Source organism: Dipodomys merriami, unplaced genomic scaffold, assembly GCF_024711535.1.
Source record: "Dipodomys merriami isolate MVZ:Mamm:240054 unplaced genomic scaffold, mDipMer1.0.p SCAF_11, whole genome shotgun sequence".
NCBI classification, from domain to species: Eukaryota; Metazoa; Chordata; class Mammalia; order Rodentia; family Heteromyidae; genus Dipodomys; species Dipodomys merriami.
Window position 1 is genome coordinate 40,509,337 of NW_027202382.1, and position 19,976 is coordinate 40,529,312.

General features: G+C 40.3%; 1 protein-coding gene across 4 annotated transcripts in view; it reads right to left on the minus strand.

Moving 5' to 3' along the window:
* Scai (suppressor of cancer cell invasion) overlaps nt 1-19,976 on the minus strand; it is a 136,835-nt gene that overhangs the window by 56,752 nt on the left and 60,107 nt on the right. For all 4 annotated transcript variants that reach the window (XM_070013459.1, XM_070013467.1, XM_070013476.1 and 1 more), the window contains one exon: nt 9,046-9,177. In XM_070013459.1, coding sequence (XP_069869560.1) covers nt 9,046-9,177 — 132 coding nt within the window. The remainder of the gene's footprint in view (nt 1-9,045; nt 9,178-19,976) is intronic.

Sequence of the window (19,976 nt, forward strand, 5' to 3'; positions counted from 1 at the left end):
AAATGCTGCACAAATGATGACATCACATCTGCAAAGACATTTCAAATGTATAGCTGAAATGTCATAACTCAAGATATTTCTCTCAAGTTCCTTTACTAACCTAACTAGCTATAATTACTGACACCTGTCTATAGCTAGCATTCAAGTTCAGCAGGCAGGGCTGGGAAGGTGGCTCAGTGGTAGAGCACTTGCCTTGCATGCATGAGGCCCTGAGTTCGATTCCTCAGCACCACATAAGCAAAAAGAAAAAAGCCAGAAGTGGCGCTGTGGCTCAAGCGGTAGAGTGCTAGCCTTGAGCTGAAGAGCTGAGGGACAGCGCCCAGGCCCAGAGTTCAGGCCCCACGACCGGACCCAAAAAACAAAAAAAAAAAACAAGTTCAGCAGGCACTCCTGATCCCCCTTGCATGGGTCCCCCCTTATATGGGTCACCTTAGATGGTTCCCCCTTATATGGGAGACCACTAAGCTCCACTTTCTCATCCTCTTGTCTTCCTTTTTTCTTATAATCTCCTTCATTGGCTTCTCTTTCCTAAATCTGGTCCTTAAGCACTTAGCTTCTCTAGGTTATATGTGTGTATAGGTCTGTTTATATAAACAAGTGCATATACATTTACACATACAATAGTAAGTTGCTTGGGAATTGTGGCCAGTAAGTTTACATTTGACCCTTCCAACCTCTAATCCAATGCATTCTCATTACTACCACATGGAATAATAAACTAGATATGTCTATATTAGGTTTTTTCCATAGGAGCTAGTTCTGTTTCCCAGGTTGATCTCCAATAAAGTCGTGGTCAAGCAAGGCATGGTACATGTCTTTAATTCCAGCACCAAGAGGCTGAGGCAGGAGGATGAAGAGTTTGAGAGTTTGAGAGCCTTGATATAGAGAGAGACATTGTCTCAAAAACACACACACTAAACTGATCAAAGGCCACTTGGACAAAGAACACACTGCTCACAGTGTCAACTGTGGGGGAGGCCTTTCTGTTTTAATACATCCACCCAAGTTTATGTATATACTAAACAAAACTGTGTTTGAGATGGACAAAGCCAAACTGAACACTTCCTTGTTTAAGTGCCAGCATTTTTTTTTTTTTTTTGGTTGGTTAGTGTGGGGCTTAAACTCAGAGCCTGGGCTTTGAACTGCAATGCTCAGATCTCAGCCTCCTGAGTAGCTAGGATCACAGGCATGGGCCACAGGTGCCTGGCTTTTATTTTCTTTCTTTATACTCCACTTCTGCATGTTCTTAATTGTCTCTGTTTTTTTTGTTTTTGTTTTTGTCAGTCATGGGGTTTGAACTCTGGGCCTGGGAACTGTCCCTCAGCTCTTCAGCTCAAGGCAAGCCCTCTACTACTTGAGCCACAGCGCCACTTCCTCTGCATGTTCTTAAAAGTGAACCATAAACTTTCCTTTCTGATCTAACTTCCAGAAGCAACTTACAAGGGAAGACAGGATATTGTAGCTGTTTCTATTCATTAAGATCTTAGAGTCTGAATGTATATGCCTATAATCCTAGCCTGAAAAATAAAATCATAGACAAGCCAATTTGCAGAGGATTCTGACTTTTGAGAAAAAAATATTGAGAGAACAGTAATCAATTTTAATAGTTTTGTATAGAATTTTGTTTTGTTTGTAGCCTCGGTTGGCCTTGAACTCAAGATTGCCATGCCCCTGTCTCCTAAGAGCTGGGATTGTAGGTATATACCACCATGCCTAGCTAGTATAGGATTTTTTTTTGGGGGGGGGCAGTCAGTCATGGGGATTGAACTCAAGAGTTCAGGACCTGGGCAATGTCCCTGAGTTTTTTCACTTAAGGTGAGTGCTCTACCACGTTGAGCCATAGTGCCACTTCCAGTTTTCTGGGGTTAATTGGAGATAAGACTCACAGACTTTTCTGCCTGGCTTTGAACAGAGATTCTCAGCTCTCAACCTCCTGAGTAGTTAGAATTACAGGTGTGAGCCACCAGTGCCCAGCTAGTATAGAATTTCAATTACTGATTTTTCTGGGTTCTGGGGAAATGATGACAGAAGAGGTTTGAAGTTACTCAGACACCTTCCAAAAACGGACAGACAGATATATCTAAAAATATGACAGCCATCCCTATCCCAAAGTCACCTCCTGTACTACTATGATGCAAAAAAAACAAAAACAAAAACATTTTTCAGCAAGACTATTATAGTACTATGTTACTCTACAAATTCCCATGTTGAAGTGTTATCCCACAGTACCTCTGAATAAGATTGCATTTGGATACAGGACTTTAGGATATAGAATAGGTCTTATTACAATGACTACTTAAGAGATCTAAGAGCTGGGCACCAGTGGATCACACCTGCAATCTTAGCTACTCAGGAGACTAGAATCTGAGGATTGTGGCTCAAAGCCAGCCTGGACAGAAAAGTCCCTGTAAGAATCTTATCTGAGGGCTGGGAAGGTGGTTCAGTGGTAGAGAGCTTGCCTTGCATGCCTGAGGCCCTGGGTTCGATTCCTTAGCACCACATAAGCAAAAAGGAAAAAGCTGGATTGGCATTGTGGCTCAAGTGGTAGAGCGCTAGCCTTAAGCTGAAGAGCTGAGGGACAGTGCCCAGGCCCAGAGTTCAGGCCCCACGACTGGACCCCCTCCAAAAAAAAAAAAAAAAAAAGAATCTTATCTCAATTAACCAATCAAAAATGGGAAGTGGAGCTATAGCTCAAGTGACACAATGCTAGCTTTGAGCAAAAGAGCTCAGAGACAGCGCTCAGGCTCTGAATTTAAGGCCCCACAATGGAGAGGGAAGAGGAGAGATCTAAGAACATGGCAGCTAGGGGACCAAGTACACAAAAAGATGGCTGTGTAAAGACACAGAAGACAGCCATCCTCAAGCCAAGGAGAGAGGCCTCAGAAGAAACCAAAACTGCAAACATTTTGCTTCTTAGACTTCCGGTCTCCAGAACTGTGAGGAAGAAATTTGTTTTTAAGCCACACAATCTATGGTGTTTTGTTATAGTGGCCTTGCACCCAAATTCACTGAGAGAGAAGGCATCTGTGTAGTTGCTAAATACAGGTGGATGGTGACAAATTACCAGCAACCAAAAGGCCTACATGCTATCGCCTGCAAAGGAGAGAACCCAAGACAACCAAAATGAATTCACCAGAAGGCAGTGTGGGCCACCCTGAGAAGAGAAGCTAAAACTGAAAGAATGTTGTCTAAGCCACAACCACATGTGGTTCCTGAGCACTGGAGATGTGGCTAACCTGAACTGACATGTATGTAAACATAAAATGTTCACTGCATTTCAAAATCATAGCATGCAAACAAGGATGCAACCTGTCTCAATAATTTTCTATACTGAATTACATCATGAAACAGTATTTTTGACATTTAAATCAGATGAAATGTATTATTAAAATTAATTTCACATGCTTCTTTTTAGATTTTTTAATGTGCCTAGAAAATTTGCCTTTACCTTAAATTTCTATTAGTCTGCAATCAGACACCTAGTGCACTCTGCTGGCTGTCTATCTCAGTGCACAACTAAACTAACATGAGAGGTAGGCTGTACATCACAAGCCTATACAGGCAATTAAGGATGTAATCTCTGGAAAAGAAGACTGCTTGTTGGCTTGCCAAACTTGCTTCCAAGAGCATATTAATTTTTTCAAGAAGAGGGAGCTGGGCACCCGTGGCTCAGCTACTAATCCTAGCTACTCAGCAGGCTGAGATCTGAGGATCATGGTTCAAAGCCAGCCTGGGCAGGAAAGTCTGTGAGACTCATCTCCAATTAACCACGAGAACACTGCAAGTAGAGCTGTGGATCAAAGTGGTACAGTGCTAGCCTTGAGTGCAAAAGAGTTCAGGGACAATGCCTAGGCTCTGAATTCAAGTCCCACAAATGACCAAAAAAAAGGAAGAAGGAAGGAAGAAAAAAATGAATAAATGTATGGAGGAAGAGAATGAGAACACTAGGATGGGTTATTTCTCAATGTCTTCCCATATAGGAACCAGGGCATCTAAAAAATAGCCTTCTAGCCAAGCACCAGAAGCTCACATTTATAACTATAGCTATTCAAGAGGCTGAGATCTAACGATTGTAGTTCGAAGCCAATCTGGGCAAGAAAATTGTGGACTATTATCTCCAATTCACTATCAAAAGAGCTGAAGTTGAGCTGTGGCTTAAGTGGTAAAGCACTAACCTTGTTCACATAAATTCAGGGACAGTACCTAGACCATGAGTCACACCCCAAAGCCAATTAAAAAAAAACAAAGAAGAAAAAAGAAAAAGAATTGTCTTCTAAAGAACATACTGTAGATGGTTTATTCCTTAATTTAAATATAAAGGACATATTTATACAAATAACTTCTCTAAGTACTTTTTTGAGCCACTTATGGCTTTTTTTTATTAATTAGAGATAAGAGACTAATGGATGTTTTTGTCTGGGCTCACTTGGAACCATGATCCTCAGATCTCAGCTTCTTGAGTAGCTAGGATTACAGGTATGAGCCACTGGTGCTCAGCTTCTGTATTTATTTATTTATTTATTTATTATTATTATTATTTTTGCTAGTCATGGGGCCAGAACTCTGAGCCTGGGCGCTGTCTCTCAGCTCTTCAGCTCAAGGCTAGTGCCCTACCACTTGAACCACAGTGCCACTTCTGGTTTTTTCTGCTCACATGGTGCTGAGGAATTGAACCCAGGGCCTCATGCATGCAAGAGAAGCACTCTACCACTGAGCCACCTTCCCAGCCCCAGCTTCTGTATTTTTACCTAAGGCTATTACACTTCACTTTGGTGTAATCATTTTGGTATAATTTCCATTTGTGGGGGGAAGTGTGTGTGTGTGTGTGTGTGTGTCGGAAGTGTGTGTGTGTGTGTGTGTGTGTGTGTGTGTGTGTGTGTGTGTGTGTGTGTCCTCCCATGGCCTCCAAAGCTTGTTTGGCTTTGTGTGTACGTGCTCCTGTACAGTGAAATAACAAGGGATTTAGAGATCTCCACTTCTTCAAAGCACCATAGTTCTGGAGGTCACTGGTAGGTAGACATACCTTAGATAAGCCCACCCAGTATTACAGTTGACTTCAAGTCTCAGTCGCCATGACAACCATAACCTTACAAGCACTTGGGCTTTTGATCATTTTCTGACAGCATTCAAAGCGTTTTCTGACATTATTTGCACTTCATTACTACTGAAACTATATACAAAACACCATTAATTTTTGCCAATTTCTTTTTTCTGAACTATGCTTTCTTACACAGTGAATGGAAGCGGAGCCTAATTTATATGTACATATTTTAGAAAGGCGATTTTGATCAAGAAAAAGTACTTCATTAAGATATTCAGAGCTGGGAAAATGAAAGGCTGTGACAACACAAACCAATAGCTCAATATGAAATGGGAAGACACATCTCTAAGGGTAAAACAAGAATTTATTATACTCCAAAGGAGTCATTATAAAGAAAATCTGTAGCCTAATTTATTTTTTAGATATTGGGGATTCAACTCAAGGCCTTCATACTTGGTAGGAAAGCTCTATACAGCTTCAATCACCCAGCCAGCCTTTTCATGTATGTGCTGGTATTAGGGCTTGAACTCAGGGCTGTGTGCTTTCACTTTGATTTTTTGCTCATAGCTAGTACTCCACCACTTAAGCCATATCCCTAATCAGGCACTTTGATGGTTACCTGAGTCTTTTTCTGCCTGGGATGGCTTTGAACCACGATCATTAATGGATCCTGGCCTCTTGAGAAGCTAAGATTGCAGGTGTGAGCCACTGGTATCCAACTTGTTGGTTAATTTATGATAGAGTCTCACAAGGGACAGACATCTGGAAAATGTAAAGACTGACTACAACTTAATAATGAGAGATAAAATAATCTATTTTTAATACTTAAGGGATTAAAACTCCCCCCCCCCCAAAGAAACAGCAAAATGGAAGCAGCATAAAAAAATGTGTTCAGATTTTAGATATTAGGCAGATGCAAATCAAAACCACTGAGACATCAGTTCACACCCACTAGGCTGTCTCATAAAAAAAGACAGAAAATGGTAAGTGCTGGGAAGACAAGAAGTCATGTTACCTTGCACACATTGCTGGTGATGCAGCCACTTTGGGAAACATTCAGCAGCTCCTCAAAAGATTTTATTTGTTTGTTTTTTATTGTGAAAATACTGTACAGAGGGGTTACAATTACATAGGCAAGATAAGATTTTTTTTTAATCTTTAAGTAGTTGTACAAAGAAGTTCCCATTCTACAAAACAGTATATGTGTACAAAGTGTCTGATAACATTGTCACCCATCTCTCTTAACCTATCCTTTCTCTCACTTTCCTCAAAAGATTAAAACACACTTTGTAGCATTAGTGGAATAGTTAGTTCTTCCATTCTGTGCTGTATGCCCATGAGAATAGAAAACTGGTATCTAAGACACATCTATGCACAGATGCCCACTGCACCATCATCCATAATAGTACAAAACAACCAAAATGTCCACAATGTATGGCTAGACAAACAAGATCCAGTAAATCCTTATGCTGCAATGTTAACCAGTAAGAAGAATGAAGTATCATATAACACTAAATGAAAGGAACTTGTCAAAAAGAGCACAGAATATTTGATTCTACAAACATGAAATGTCTAAAATAAATAAATAGAGACAAATAGTAGACTAGCAGTTGCCAGGGGTAAGAGTCTGAGGCACTTCTACTAGGTACTGAGTTTCTTTGGGTAATGAATAAAATGTTCTAAAGTTAGACTATGGGGTGAGTTGCACAACAGTAAACACTGTAAATCATGTAGCCATAAACTTTGAGCAAGTGAGTTTTGCTGTGTATAAACTCAGCTCTGGAAAGCTGGAAGAGGAAGAAGGATGAAAGCAAATGGAACTATGTTCATCATTAAGAGTGTGAGAGCTTAGGAGCCAGAAGCTCACAGGGATTTTCAAGTGAGATTTCAAATGTCTTCCTGCTCTGTAAGTATCTCTTCCTTTAATTTGTTCTTGCCATCATTTCCACAGGCATGCAGAGTGAGGTGAGAAATACATTCAATAGATATGCAGTGTCAGGCCAGCAGAGAGCAGAAGGATATTAGGTTTTGTTTTCATAATTCCCTCAAGAAGTATTTGGAAGAATAGATGGCCAATTTTGTCTTCGCACTTTTTTTTTTTTGGGCGGGGGGGGGGCTGCTCCTGGAGCTTGAACTCAAGGCCTGGGTGCTGTCCCTCAGCTTCTATCTGCTCAAGGTTAGGAGGCTACCACTTAAGCCACAGTGTTGCTTCCAGCTTTTTCTGAGTCTTACAGACTTTTCTGCTCAGGCTGGCTTCAAACCATGATCCTCAGATCTCAGCCTCTTGAGAAGCTAGGATGACAGGCAGGAGCCACTGGTGCCTGGCATTTTCTATACCTAACACACAGAATGTGGTACATACTGGGTGCCAGTTAAGTTTTCAATAAATAAAATATGCCAGAATACAAATAAGGAATGAAAGCCCACAACAGTGGCTCTCACCTGTAATCCTAGTTACTTCAGAGTCAGAAACTGGGAGGATCATAGTTTGAGGTCAGCCTAAGCAAAAAGGTAGTGTGGTCTCCAACCAACCAATGAAAAGCTTGGCATGACAACTCATGCCTGGGACTCATGTCCTAGCTACATAGGAAATGTAAATACAAGGATAGTGGTCTAGGAGAATGGCAGAAACACAAGCCCCTCTCTCAAAATGAACCAAAGTAGGGTTGAGGACATGGCTCAAGTGGTATATATAGTGCCTACCTAACAAGCATGAGACTGAGTTCAAATCTCTGTACTACAAAAGAAAAGAAGAACAAAAACAGGGCAGTGTCAGTAACTCATGCCTGTAATCCTAGCTATTCAGGAAGCTGAGATCTGAGAATCTCAGTTTGAATCCAGCCTGGGCAGGAAATTCAGTGAGATGCAATTAATCACCAAAATGCCAGAATGGAGTTGTGGGTCAAGTGACAGAGCACTTGCCTTGAGCACAAAAACTTAGGGATAGCATTCAGGCCCTGAGTTCAAGTCCCAGGACCAGCACACAGAGAGAGAAAAAACTCTCTCTGTGAGAGAGAAAAAAAAACTCAAAATGAAAAATCCTTTGATAGTACAGTGCAAAATTGGGTTTGTAATACAACTATAAAGCTTAGGAGACAAAGATGGTATTTTACCACAAATAATTTTTAAACAAATAGAACTCTTCTCTGAAATTATTCATTCCTGTACAAACTTTAAATACAAAACCTGTTCACACTTAGTATTTTACCTATTTCATGTTTATGACAAGAACTAAACTGGGAATGTGGATTAGCGGTGGTGTACTTGCCTAGCATGCATGAAGCCCCGGGTTCGATTCCTAAGTACCACATAACTAGAAAAAGGTGGAAGTGGTGCTGTGGCTCAAGTGGTAGAGCACTAGCCTTGAGCACAGAGAGGCTCAGGGACAGAGCCCAGGCCTTGAGTTCAAGGCCCAGGACTGACAAAAAAAAAAAAAAAAGGACTAAACTAAAAGTAAGTGTATGATGGTAAAAATCCTAAGGACTGAATGAAATGGTACAAAATTATTTCCATCAAATCCAGAACACATTTCATACAGTGTTTAAGACCTGAGCAGCTATTCTGCCCGACATGCCCAACTTAAGCAGAAACAACACTTTCTAGAACCTTAGTAAACTACCCTAAATAAAGATAGAAAAGAAAAAGAAAAGGAACAAACAAATGTGTAAAACTGCCCAAGAATCTCCATTTCCAGTTGCCTATGTACTCCTGTACTTATGTATTCCCATAAATATAGAATGGATTGCCAATCAATAGCGTACATAAAACCATCTGCTACTACCACAAAAGCCATCTAACTTTCAACTTGAGTAAAATAGGATTTCCTCCTTTCCTACTTTTTTTTTTTCCCATCTAAGGATAGTGTCAAAGGAAAACAAAATGATGATCACTTCACTAACACAGGTATTTATAACATTCTAACTGTGACTTTCAGATACTCACCACAGATCAGCCAGTAAAAAGCAAAAGTAGAGAAAACACTGAAGCATCAAGAGTCTACTAACCTCAGCCCATTGAACAGCTGTTTAGATTTGTCGAGAAGATAACAGAAGTCTGTAACTGTTTTCCTCTCTCCTTGGGGGATGTCATCTTCAGCACCTCCAGAGGACATGATTTCTTTAACAGCAAATTCAGTTCTTTAAGAAAAAAAATATGTCTATTTAACAGTTGGTAAAAACAAAAGAGAAGGAGACTTTAGTTGTATCATTTTTGTTTGTTTGTTTGTTTGTTTATGCAGGCTCTCACCAGGTAGCCCAGGCATGGCTCAAATTTGCAATCCTCCTGCATCAGTTTCCCCGACCCGCTACTGATGAGGAATTCCAGGCATGACTCCCATACAGGGCTACCTACTACCTACACCTATCATCTGATAGCATTTTCCCCAAAGATAGAGTCTTTTTCTAATTACACTCAAATCAAAATAACACAAATATAAGACAGTATTGCAAAAGAAATAATTCTGAATTATTAGTAGGAATTAAAATGCAATTTTTATCCTATTCTTTCATCTGATAAATATCTGAATACCTGTTCTTTTCTATGCACTCTTCTGTAAGTTAATTTCTAAGTAAACAACCTAATACGTTGATCCTTTCCACTTATTTGTCTATTTAACTCATTCTCCATATCTGTCCTGGAAAATGACCCTAAAATTGAAAAAAATCTCAGTATTTCATTATGACAGCAATTAAAATGAAAAATAATCCTAGCTACTCAGAAGGCTGAGACCTGAGGATCACTGTTGGAAGCTAGCCCAGGTAAATCTATGAAACTTGTATCTTCCATTAACCAGCAAAAGTTGGAAGTAGAGGTGTGGCTCAAGTGGCAGAGTGGTAGTCTTGAGCAGAAAAAGTTCAACCCTCAGCACAGGAACAAAAACAAAAACAAAAGGAAAATACTTAAATGTCTTAAAAAAAAAAAGGAAATAAACCCTTGTCAGAATACTAACTTACACTTACACTTAAGAAGTTGAGGAAACAATATAAGGATACTTCAGTAGAAAAGGAACAGAGGCATAGATTAAAACATTTACTTCCCCTACGGTATAGCCCCTGCTTTCACTGTATTTGATGTTGGTATAATTTGTGGAGGGGAAGAGAAAAAACAAATTGTTTAAATAGGGATACAGGTGGACCCACTGCAACAATGAGACGTACAGGTCGTTATATCGAAAACGAACTTTACAACTTTGGTGGGGGCGGGGAGGATTGGTTGGGGGAAAGAGGGGGGGAGGATGGGAAGGGGAAACAAAGGAGGAGGCTACAATGCTTGATAAGAAATGTACTCATTATCTTGCCCATGTAATTGTAACCCCTCTGTATAGTATTTTCACAATAAAAATAAATAAATAATAAAACATTTACTTAACCCACAATAACTTCTCTGTTTATACACAGAAATCTTTGGGACAACAAGTTTATGTGACTACAAGTTTAATATATGAAGAATATGAGAAAATTGTTGAAAAGATTATCGTATTATTATTGTCTTGAACTCAAGACAAACCTTAAAAGTTTAAGGCCAAAAAAAAATTTGTTTAAGGCCAGACAAACTTAATGAGATCCTATGTCAAAAACAAAATACAAAATAAAGAGTTAGAGACATGGATCAAGTAGTGGAGTACTTGCTTAGCATATATAAGGTTCTGGGTTCAATCTCCTTACACAAAAAGCAGCAGAAGAAGAAGAGAAGAGGAAGAGGAAGAAGAGAAAGAAGAGGAGGAGTAGAAGCCAGGAGAAACCATGAGCAGCAGCTAAAGCCTTTAGTCCTAGCTACTTGGGAGGTAGAGATCAGAGGATCCTGGTTAGAGGCCAGCTCAGACATAAAAGTTAGCAAGACTCCATTATAATCGATGACTGAGTATAGTGGCATGTACCTGTCCATCCTCACCAACACAGGGAAACACAAATAGGAAGATCACAACCCAGGCGGGCCTGTGCAGAAAGCAATACCATACCTCAAAAGTAACCTATAAAAAAGGTGCTGGAGGGCTGGGAAGGTAGCTCAGTGGAACAGTGCTTGCCCTGTATGCATGAGGTCCTGGGTTCGATTCCTCAGCACCACATAAACAGAAAAAGCTGGAAGTGGCACTGTGGCTCAAGTGGTAGAGAGCTAGCCTTGAGCTGAAGAGCTGAGGGACAGCATCCAGGCCCAAGTTCAGGACCAAAAAAAAAGTACTGGAGACATGGTTCAAGTAGTAGAGTACCTGCCTACCAAGCTCTAGGTTTAATTCTCAGCCTTGAGTTCAATCCCCAGAACAGCAAAAGAGAAAGAAATGGAAGAGGAGAACTGGTTGCCAGTGGCTCATGCCTGTAATCCTAGCTGTTTAGGAGGCTGAGAGCTGAGGGACAGCGCCAGGCCCAGAGTTCAAGCCCCACAAATGACAAAAAAAAAAAAAAAAAAAAAAGGAGAGGAGATGGAAAGGAAAAGAGAAGGCTAAAAATCCTTGGCAAGAGTGGCTGGGGTGTAAGTTAAGTGGTAGTTTACAGGTGTAAAGTCCTGGGTTCAATCTCCAATACCAAAAAAAGAAAAAGGAGGGGGAAGAAGAGGGGAGGAAGAAGAATAAATTGATGGCTTAACTGAAATCCTGAAACATGATGAAGGCTCATATTGCTAAACATTTAAAGAAGGGGGGGAAATGTACACCTTAAACAAACTTTTACAGAATATAGAAGTATCATTCCCCAACTCATTTCCTGGAGCCATCATAACTAAAACTTAACAAGGATATTGAGAGGAAGGAACATTATAGGCTATTCTCACTAATGAATAGATGTGAATGAACTAAACCAAATGCTAGCAAATCCAATTCAGCAATATATAAAAAGGACATGACAAAATTGGGCTTATTTTAGACATGTAAAGTTGATTTGATATTTGAAAATCAATTACTGTAATCACCATGTAAGTAAAATGCAGGACAAAAATCAAAAGTTGGTTGCTCAACAGATGTAGTACAGATTTGGTAAAATCTGACTCAAAATAAGAAAAAAAATCAGGAAATGAGGAACTGAAAGAATAGCATGCATAAAGAACATGTATTTTTAAATTACAGCAAAAAAAATTACACTTTCTGGTAAAATATGGATATAGTTCCTCATGAGATGTGAATGCAGCTGATAGTTTTTGTTGGTTATGTCATATGTTTTTGGGGTCATGGCCTCACTATGTAGTCCAGGCCAGCCTTGAACCAGCCTCCTGAGTGCTGTGATTACAGGAGTTCTCTATGGCAACCTCAATCCTGATATAATATTGAATAAAGGAAAAGGGAAAAAGACCAAGAGATAAAGACCAAGAAAGAAAAACAAGCAAACTCTTTGGGAAGGGGACAGAGGAAGGGCCTTAATTTTTCATCCACCCTATCAGACAAATGTCCAAGCTCTGACAGCTTCCATGCATTTGACCCTTGTCCAGTCTCACTCCTTGAAGTGCACTGCCCCATGTGAGTAGCTTCCTCAGATTCATCTACCTGCTTCATGGCTCAAGGTATGTCTGTGTTTTGTCCTATTATCTTTCTAATCCTTGTGGTTATTTTGCCACAAAAGGACATGAACTCCAAAGTAAGTGAAGAATTCCTAAAAAACAGTAAAACAAATCAAAAGGAGAAAAATAGGCAAAGATTAGATTGGAGAGGCGGAGACTCAATAGAAAGCACAAATAATATAATTCTTTAGAAAGACTAAGTCAAAGCCCAACAATGGGTACCAGGAAATGGGTACTTGCAAGAGGGGAGGCCAAGGGAGAGAAGTAGAAGAATGAATGGGGCAAGGGAGTTAAAATGCAGGCAAGAATGCATTGTATATTCCACAGAACTAAGGAAAAGGGTGGGTTAAAGGGTGTTGAAGATGTTGATGGGATGACACAAATCAAGATACATGGCACACAGGAATTGCTTTGCTAAATGCCAAATGTTTCAATACATAACCTAAAAATTAAGAAAAGTGATGGAATGGATGGGGTGGGAGGGGTGGGTGAGAATGTTGAAAGGGGTAACATTGATCAAGAGGCACTGTACTCATAAACTGCTTTGTTAGAGGGCAACTCCTTTGTACAACTACTTAAAGATAATAAAAAAATATTTTTTAAAACATAAAAGGGGCCGGGTGTTGGTGGCTCACACCTAGCTACTCAGGAGGCTGAGATCTGAGGATCTTGGTTCAAAGCCAGCCCAGGAAGGAAAGTCCGTGAGACTCTTTTTTTTTTTTTTTTTTTTGGTCTGGTCGTGGGGCCTGAACTCTGGGCCTGGTGCTGTCCCTCAGCTCTTCAGCTCAAGGCTAGCACTCTACCACTTGAGCCACAGCGCCACTTCCAGCTTTTTTTTTTTTTTCTGCTTATGTGGTGCTAAGGAATCGAACCCAGGGCCTCATGCATGCAAGGCAAGCACTCTACCACTGAGCCAACTTCCCAGCCCTCCGGGAGACTCTTATCTCCAATAAACCACTAGAAAACTGGAAGCGGTGCTGTGGCTTAAGTGGTAGGGTGCTTGCTTTGAGCTGAAGAGCTGAGGGATAGCGCCCAAGCCCAGAGTTCAAGCCCCATGACCGACAAAAAAAAAAAAAGAACATGAAAGGGTGCTTCATGTCATTCGTCCTCAGAGAAATCTCAAAATAAAGCTACACCTACTATGGAAATCACTATGGAGGTTCCTCAAAAAACTGAAAACAGACCTACCTTATAACTCCATAATACCACTCTTAGGCATACTTCTGAATGAGTGTAAACCAACATATAAGAAAGATACCTGCATACCCTTATTTATTACATTTCTGTTCACAATAACCAAATATAGAATCAATTGAGATGTATAACAACAAATAGATGAATAAATAATATTCCACATACCATAAAATATGTACTATGTTATAGTAAATATATTAATATATTCTAATAAATATAATATTCTAATACCATGGAATATAAAGAAAAATGAAATTATGTTATTTGCAGGCTGGAGATCATGATAAGCAAGATAAGCCTAGTTCAAAGCCAAATACCCCATGTTTTGGTTCATTTGTGAAATTTAGACTTTAAAGACAAAGGTATACTTATATATACATATATATCTATATACATAGAACCTGATTGTAACTATGAGTGTTGGAGAGGTGAGGGGGATGGGAGAGGGAAAGAAAATGAAGGATGGTGAACAATATGCAAATACTTGGCAACTATGTATGAAGACATTGTAAGAAAAATCTCATTGAAAGCTGTTAAATAATAGGGGTGAAGGGAAAGGCAAAGAGAACAACAGAATATAATATATGCATGTGCAAAATAGAATGGTAAAGCCCATTAGTACAATTAATATACAATAAAACAGGTTGGGGTGGAATCAAGGTGTAGGGTTGGGGAAGGGTGAATGGAAAGGGTGAATAAGGATCAATATGGTCCAAGTATTTAATGTGTATGCATGGAAATAGAACAAAAACTAGTTGAAACTATCTTAAGGGTAGAAGGAACAGTAATGGAAGAGGTAAGATTGATGGGGTACATTTATTCATGTGTGAAATTGGTACTGGAAACCCCATGTACAAATAATGTACATTAATTTAAAAAAACTTTCTAAAAACTTTATTTAAAAAATGAAGCTTCTGGCCAGGCACCAGTGTCTCATACCTGTAATCCTAGCTACTCAAGAGGCTGAGATCTGAGGATCGAAGTATGAAGTCAGCTCAGGCAAGAAAGTCTGCAAGACTCTTTATCTCCAACTCACCATCAAAAAAGCTGTAAGTAAAGCTGTGGCTCAAGCGGTAGAGTGCTAGACTTGACCATAAAAGCTCAGAGACAGTGCGCAGGCCCTGCGTTCAAGCCCCAGGATCAGCACGCGCGCACACGCACACACACACACACACACACACACACACACACACACACACACACACACACACACACACACACACACACACACACACACACACACACACACACACACACACACACACACACACACACGAGGCCTCTGATTTAGAAATTAGGGATATATGAGAAGCTATATAACCTACAGGTACTAAAAGACATTTACAAGGATGTTCACAGAAGTGCACATTTTAATTGTCAAAATCTGAAAACAACCAAGTATCTGTTGATAATGAAATGCATAAATAAGAGGAAAGATAGAATATAATAAAAAAAGAACAAACTACAGAACTTTGAAAGAAAAGATGAGCCTAATAGAATGCTGGGTTAAAAAAAAAAAAGCAAACACAAAGTAATACATTCTATCTGGTTCCAAGACATAGTATACCATCAGGATAGAAGTTATTTTTAAAGAGGAATTAGAAAGTAATTAAGAGGAATATTAGCAACATTGTATTTTTTTATGAGTACTCAGGTTTGAACTCAAGAGCTACATGCTTGCTAAGTAGAGATTCTACCTCTTAGGCCTGGCCACATCTTTTTGCCTTTGTTATTTTTCAAATAGGGTCTTGCACTTAGGCTTAGGAAAGCCTAGATCATAATTCTCCTTATTTTGTTTCCTGTCTAGCTGGAATGACAGGAGCTCACAACCACACTTTGCTGTTTTTTGGCCAAGAAGGGGATGTCACTACTTTTTGTCAGGTAGCCACAAATGGAGATCTTCCCCATCTCTGCCTCCTGAGAAGCTGGGATTACTAGCACAAACCATCCCTCTTAGCCTGAAACACTTCTTTAACCTAAAGTTAACAGGAAAATGCATTTAAATACATAGTTACTATTCTACTATATTCTTGAATTTAAAAAAAAAGGAATGAAGAAAGAAAATCCCAGACCCTGATAGTTTTACAAGAGGATTTGTTACTATTATTTTTTTTATTGGTCCTAGGGCTTGAATTTAGGGCCAGGGCACTGTCCTTGAGCTCTTTTGCTGCATGCTAGTGTTCTACGGCTTTGAGCCACAGCACTACTTCCAGTTTTCTGGTGGCTTACTGGAGATAAGAGTCTCACAGACTTTCTTGCCCAGGCAGGCTTTGAACCATGATCCTCAGATCTCAGCTTCCTGAGTAGCTAGTATTACAGGCATGAGTCACCAGTACCCCTTTTTTAGTTTTGTTTTGTTTTGTTGTCAGACATGGGACTTCAATTCAGGGTCGGGGTGCTGTCCCTGAACTTCTTGTTGAAGGCTACGACTCTACCTCTTGAGCAGCAGTGCCACTTCTGGCTTTTTCTGTTTAGTTTATTGGAGATAAGAATCTCACCAACTTTCCTGCACTGGGTGGGTTGGAACTGTGATCCTCAGATCTCAGCCTCCTGATTAGCTAGGAGTACAGGCATGAGCTACCAGTGCCTGGCGGGTTTATTAAATGTTTTTAAACACATAACGACAAATGTATTTCCTTCCTAACAATTATTTGAGTGACTTAACAAACTCTGACATTAAAACCAAAGGACAGGGCTGGAATGTGACTTAGTGCTAGAGTACTTGCCTAGTATGCAGGAAGCCCTAGCTTTGATTCCTCAGTACCACATAAACAGAAAAAGATGGAAGTGGCACTGTGGCTCAAGTGGTAGAGTGCTAACCTTGAGCAAAAGAAGCTCAGAGACAGTGCCCAGGCCGAGTTCAAGCCCCAGGACTGGCAAAAAAAAAAAAAAAAAAAAAAAAGATATAAATTAAGCCAGGCACTAATGACTCACACCTGTAATCCTAGCCACTCAGGAGGCAGAGATCTAAGAACCGCAGTTTGAAATCAGGCCAGGCAGGAAAAGTCCATGAGACTTTTATCTCCAATAAACTAACAAAAAATCTGAAAGTGAAGCTGTGGCTTAAGTGGTAGAGTATTAGCCTTGAGCAAAATAAATAAAGTTAAACAGAAGTAACACTGAAGTAAAGAGGGTCTTTATCCAATGAGACTGTCATCCTCAAAGAAGACAGGGGCAGGCACAGAGAGAAGAAAGCTATGTGGGGACAGAGGGAAGATGTATGATTATGCAGGAATTATGCAACTGCAAACCAAGGAATGCCAAGGATTGTTGGCACCAACAGAAGCCAGGAGAGGCATGAAGCAAATTTTCTATCTGAGCCCAAGAAGGAACCAATTCCCCAACACCTTAATTTTGGACTCTGGTTCCTGAGCTGTGAAAGGATATTTTTTTCTTGTTCTAATCTGCTCAGTTTGTCATTTCAGTTCAAATCTGCATTGCTCTGGTGACTAAGAAAGTTAAAAAAGCCTGGAAATCGATGGGCAGATCTATTTACCCACAGAAGTAACACAGATTACAAGACGGAAAAACAAGCAAAATGGCAGTAAGCGGGGACAACTACTTCAAGACAAGTTCTGCTAAGTAATGGAAATGGAGCAAGTTACTGACCTAGTTTGTTGACAATTAGGGTTTTTTTTTGTTGTTGTTTGCTTTTTGTCGGGGGCTTGAACTCTGGGCCTGGGAGCTGTCCCTCCGCTCTTCAGCTCAAGGTTAGACCACTTTGAGTCACAATACCACTTCCAGTTTTCTGGTGGCTAATTGGAGGTAAGAGTCTTATGGACTTTCCTGCCTGGGCTGGCATTCAACTGTGATCCTCAGATCTCAGCCTCTTTAGTAGCTAGGATTACAGGTGTGAGTCACCGGCACCTGGGGACAATTTCTTTTTATAGTAAGTCTTTCAACAAAGCAACAAGAAAAACTGCTACTCAGGATTTAGTTCTGAGTAAGAGGCTTGAAACATGAAAGTTCAAAAGAAATCAGGAGAGAAAAAGATATGTTTGTTATACAGTATACCCAGGAACTCAGAACAGTTGTAGTAGCAAATGGATGAGACCTGGGTAGGAAAGGGAAGACAAAATATTCTGGTCCTAATGCTTATTAGTTATATGACAATGAGTGAAAAAAAATGTCAGTCCCACTTTTAGTCAATGCTTAAACACAAGCAATCTACACCTGCCTTGTCCACCTCATGCAACAGTAGTGAAGATAGAAATGCAATTACGAGCTATGAAAGGAGCTTAAAAATCTACACTACTGCCATCATAATCCATCAGTGATATTTCAGTGATCAGACTTAAAAAGTAAACAGAAAGAAAAGACAGTTGCTAGTGGTTCATGCCTATAATCCTAGCTACTTAGGAGGCTGAGATCTGAGATTTAGAGATCAAAGTCAGCCCAGGCAGAAAAGCTCATAAGATTCTTATCTCCAATAAACCAGTTAGAAAAAGCTGGAAGTAATGCTGTGGTTCAAGTGGTAGAGCACTAGGCTTGAGCAAAAAGCAACTTAGGGGGCTGGGAAGGTGGCTCAGTGGTAGAGTGCTTGCCTTGCATGCATGAGGCTCTGGATTTGATTCCTTAGCACCACATAATCAGAAAAAGCCGAAAGTGGTGCTGTGGCTCAAGTGGTAGAGCACTAGCGTTGAGCTGAAGAGATGAGGGACAGTGCCCAGGACCCACAACTGACAAAAAAAAAAAAAAAAGCAACTTAGGACAGTGCCCAGTCCAAGTTCAAGCCCAGGTTCGACATAAGAGGCGCGGCTGGGGATGGCAGGTGGGGAATAGAAATGAGAGAGATTGCTGGGCACAGGTAACTCATACTTGTAATCCTAGCTACTCAGTAGGCTGAGATCTGAGGATCATGGCTCAAAGCCAGCCTAGGCAGGAAAGTCCATGAGACTCTTATCTCCAATTAACCACCAGAAAACCGGAAGTGGCACCATGGCTCAAGTGGTAGAGCGTTTTCCTTGAGCTGAAGAGCTCAGGGACAGCTCCCAGGCCAAGTTCAAGACTATGACCCACAACAACAACAAAAGCAATGAAAGAGATGATTTTTCTATGTGCTCAGATTTTTAAGACATGTAGAGAGAGGATGGATGCAAAATTAAACATGAACATAAAAGAATCATGTGTTTTTGGGTGCCAGTGGCTCACGCCTGTAATTCTAACTACTCAGGAGGCTGAGATCTGAGGGTCACAGTTCAAAGCCAGTGAGGGCAGGAAAGTCAGAGAAACTCTTACCTCCAATAAATCACTAGAAAACTGGAAGTGGCGCTGTGGCTCAAGCTGTAGAGCACTCACCTTGAGCTGAAGAGTGCAGGGACTGCGCCCAGGCCCAGTGTTCAAGCCCCATGACTGACCAAAAAAAAAAGAATCATGTGTTTTCCAGGCACCAGTGGCTCACACCTGTAATCCTAGCTACTCAGGAGGCTGAGATCTGAGGATCACGGTTCAAAGCCAGCCCAGGCAGAAAAGACCTTGAGAGTGAAGCTGTGGCTCAAAGTGGCAAAGTAAGTGCTATCCTTGAGCAAAAGAGCACAGGAATAGCGCCTAGGCCCTGAGTTCAAGCCCCACAACTGACAAAAAAAAAATCATGTACTTGCTCAGTCACAATAATGTAGTATTAGTAATCTTTATTTCACTAAATGAACTAATAGATGTAAAACTGTCCTGTAAATTACAATTATTCTACTTGTAAAGTTGTTATAAGTATACTAAAAAATGAAATGTAGATCAAAAAGTACCAAATACAATAAAAGGTTGAGTGTGAGCGTGGGGTGGAGGTGACAAATCGCCACGCCTGGCGCAGAAAGAACAAGAAGCTCTGCTCAGTGCAGATGGCGTTCCTGGAATCTGAACGCGTAACAGAGCTCCAAAAGCTGGGCCTTTCCAGAGTGGGAGGAATCTCCATGCATCAAAGACAACATAAAATCATGAATTATGCACAATATTTTCTAAAATCTTTTTCTCAACTGATTTTCACCTTGCTACTGAAGTTAAATTACATGTTAAAATAATTAGATGAGAAATCTGTGTGCTCCAAATTTCTCATTGATCAATATATAAAGAAACAAGCTAGGGTGTAGCTAAGAGTATTGACCTTCAGCACACACATCCCCCCAAAATATACAGAGTCTATGAACCTTACTAATATCGTGATGGCAAAGAGAGTTTTAAAAAGTAGGAAGAGGAGAAGCAGCTAGGGCCAAAGGTACTAGGGCTTGAGGCACAGTGATAAATAGCTAGAGGGCCATTTGCAAAA